Here is a 3,886-nt window from a genome sequence, read left to right as displayed (position 1 = left end):
ACAAGACTAGGAACTAGTAAAACCACTCGGAACCAGGAACAAGACCAGGAACTTGGACAACCACCTGGAACTAGGAACAAGACCAGGAACTAGGACAACCACCTGGAACTAGGAACAAGACATGGAACTAGAACAGCCACCTGAAACCAGGAACAACCACCTGGAACCAGGAACAGGACCAGGAACTAGAAAAACCACTCGCAACCAGGAACAAGACCAGGAACAAGAACAACCACTCAGAACCAGGAACAAGACCAGGAACTAGAAAAACCACTCGCAACCAGGAACAAGACCAGGAACAAGAACAACCACTCAGAACCAGGAACAAGACCAGGAACTAGAATAACCACCTGGAACCAGGAACAAGACCAGGAACCAGGACCAGGAACTAGGACAACCACCTGGAACCAGGAACAAGACCAGGAACAAGAACAACCACCCGGAACCAGGAACAAGACTAGGAACTAGTAAAACCACTCGGAACCAGGAACAAGACCAGGAACTTGGACAACCACCTGGAACTAGGAACAAGACCAGGAACTAGGACAACCACCTGGAACTAGGAACAAGACCAGGAACTAGGACAACCACCTGGAACTAGGAACAAGACCAGGAACTAGGACAACCATCTAGGAGCATTGACTGACAGGCCATCCACAGCCATTTACAGTTACAGAGAGTCAGAAGTCACATGACAGCAGTTGTCCTACCACAAAAGGATTCCTGAGTGTTAAGCGTCTTCCGCATTGAGATGCACGGGGAAGATGGCTGACCGCAGAGTACAGCTTAGTCCTCAGCTAATGATTCCTGCCTTTGCATTTTTTCATTGTCTAATCCTCCTGTTTTGGCTTTTTTCCACTAGATTTTGTAGCTGAAGTGTCAGAAATCTATTTGCCTGTTCGCTGTTTTGCGCTGTGTAACCAAAGAACTGGTGAGTCTGAATGACACTTCAGCGGAGTCTGTTGCTAATGCTAGTGTTAGCATTAGCCTGGGCTAGCTATGAATGTTTTGTTATTGAAGATTATGTATGGTACTGTTAAACCATGTAATGAACAAATATTGATTATGATGTGCGTGCTAATTTTATATAAACTGGTTGTGATATAAGAGTGTTGAGCTGAGAGTAGTCAGTTTCGCATGATTTTGACTGGGCTTGTTTGTCTGGTTCAGGCCAGGTGAGAAATTTCCAGCAGGGTTTTTTGATTGAGCTCATGATGGGGAACGGATGGCCAGCTACCATCGGATCGACTTTGGCTGGTAGAAGGCTGAGCAGAGTCTGTCAACTTACCCACCACCTCCCTACATTACCCATTACAAGTACACACACTTCATCCTTCCTCTGGACTGTGCTTCTCATTCATGAGCTCTAACTTCATTCTAGTGGGCCATTAGACTCTGTGTAATACATACATATATGTATATACATATATATACACACACACATATATATATATATATATATAAAAATATATATATATATGTATGTATTTTTATACGTATATATCTATCCATATCCATATCCATATATATATATATATATATATATATATATATATATATATATATATATATATATACTTACATATATTATATATACATATATAAACCGAAACCTCAACTCCAGCGTTTTGAACCGACTTTCTGTTATCCAGTTCTGATAAAGAATTTGCTGACAGTTCTTGCTGACATCTAGATTCAGGTCCAAGACCCTGAACTGTTAAGATCTCCTTTGAATCAGGAAGACCACTTCAGACCAGGAAAGACTTGTACATACCTATACATCAGGATGACGACCAGCACTGATAGGATGATGACAGCAGCTCCCACCCCCAAACTGATCTGAGCAGCCAATGGGACGGGAGTTGCCAACAGGTCACTGTCATACTGAACCAGACCCAGGTCCACCTGCAGGTTCCCCATGAACACCTGAGACAGACAGGTTGACAGTAGAATGAATTTGATGTGAACTAGCTGTTGTCATGTTGTTGACCTGATGTGTTTTAGTTCTGGACAAAGTTCTGGCTGCAGACCTGATAAGTTCTGGTTCTGGATGTGCTCTGGAACGTGTGTTACCTTTAACCTGGGCAGCTTGCTGCTGTCGCCCTCACTGATTGGTTGAACCTCTGGAGGTTGACAGTACAGGTGAGTACTGTCCAGTGTTTGGACCTCACAGTCCTGGTTCCCGAGCTGTGCTCGGACCTCCTTCCTGGTCATGGCTCTGGTCAGGTCCTGACCCTAAGAGACACCATAGCATAAGTCCATGAGATCAGAATGTCCAGCAGATGAGAACCAGCAGGTAAATGCTACGTACCTCCACAGCAATCACTCCTCCAGGTTTGAATCGGTACGGAGCATCTGGAGCATCTCGGTTCAGAAGGAAGAACTGCGGGTTTGGATAATACATGAAGCTTTTACCCTGAAAGGAAACAGGAAGAGTCAACCAGTTAGGGACAGACAGGTGAGGACGCAGACAGGTGGGGACACAGATAAGCGAGGACACAGGTACCTTAATGCTTTCATAGTGGACTCGGACGTTGTCGAGCTGAAACCAGACACCTTTAACTTTGAAGTCTTGGGCCACTGCGGGGGTCAGACAGGTGATCTGATTGGCTGACACCACTGAACAGCGCTCTGACACCTGAGAGTCGTGAAACAGGTGGACAGGTGAGATGGGTGGAACGAACGAACTTCCAAAAGTGTTTCTGATTGGTCGGGTTGTCTCACTGTTGTCATGGTACTGTTGAAGACCAGCTGCTGCTTTGCGGTGAGGAGAGCCAATCGTCTTCTCCGTTTCACCCGCTGAATCTCCAGAGGTTCCACCCAGACGGATATAATTGGCTGCTGCACCACATCGAGGTTACTGCCGGTCACCATGACGACACGTCCACCACTGAGAACAGGAAGTTAGCAACTGAGTTGCATGCATACGCACGCGAAATTATATATCAGTGATGGTGATCAGTCCTCACGCATAAAAACTTTCGGCTGGAGTGGCGTCGGTGATGACAGGGTCGTCAAGGTAACGGAAGGTCACATTAGGAACCGTTCGCTCAGCTTTCCCAAAGAAAAGCCGGACTGGGACTTCACCAGTCTGATTACTGGTGCCAGTCTGGCAAACCAGCTTAGTCTCACTGACCTCTCCCACGCTGAAAGGACACAAGAAACAAGGAGACATGTTAAAACAGGAGACATGTGACAACAGGAGACATGTGACAACAGGAGACAGGTAACAACAGGAGACAGGTGACAACAGGAGACAGGTGACAACAGGAGACAGGTGACAACAGGAGACAGGTAACAACAGTAGACAGGTAACAACAGGAGACAGGTGACAACAGGAGACATGTGACAACCGGAGACAGGTGACAACAGGAGACAGGTGACAACAGGAGACAGGTGACAACAGGAGACATGTGACAACAGGAGACAGGTGACAACAGTAGACATGTGACAACAGGAGACATGTGACAACAGGAGACAGGTGACAACAGGAGACAGGTGACAACAGTAGACAGGTAACAACAGGAGACAGGTGACAACAGGAGACATGTGACAACCGGAGACAGGTAACAACAGGAGACATGTGACAACAGGAGACATGTGACAACAGGAGACAGGTGACAACAGGAGACATGTGACAACAGGAGACAGGTGACAACAGGAGACAGGTAACAACAGGAGACATGTGACAACAGGAGACATGTGACAACAGGAGACATGTGACAACAGGAGACAGGTGACAACAGGAGACAGGTGACAACAGGAGACATGTGACAACAGGAGACAGGTGACAACAGTAGACAGGTGACAACAGGAGACATGTGACAACAGGAGACATGTGACAACAGGAGACAGGTGACAACAGGAGACATGTGACAACAGGAGA

General features: G+C 46.4%; 1 protein-coding gene across 1 annotated transcript; it reads right to left on the bottom strand.

Annotated features, from left to right (window-relative positions):
* Window positions 1–1,774: 1,774 nt before the first annotated feature.
* On the bottom strand, window positions 1,775–3,146 carry LOC306774253 (plexin-B3-like; the record flags this gene model as incomplete). The annotated part of the gene is made up of 6 exons (XM_079264251.1): window positions 1,775–1,926; window positions 2,074–2,235; window positions 2,312–2,416; window positions 2,507–2,638; window positions 2,725–2,890; window positions 2,970–3,146. Coding segments are annotated over 6 exons (894 nt in total), but the record flags the coding sequence as incomplete, so codon positions are not given.
* Between the last annotated feature and the right edge of the window lie 740 nt (window positions 3,147–3,886).

The sequence above is a fragment of the Telmatherina bonti genome (assembly GCF_933228915.1).
Source record: "Telmatherina bonti genome assembly, contig: scaffold_250, whole genome shotgun sequence".
NCBI classification, from domain to species: domain Eukaryota; kingdom Metazoa; phylum Chordata; class Actinopteri; order Atheriniformes; family Telmatherinidae; genus Telmatherina; species Telmatherina bonti.
This window is presented reverse-complemented; position numbering and strand designations above follow the sequence as displayed.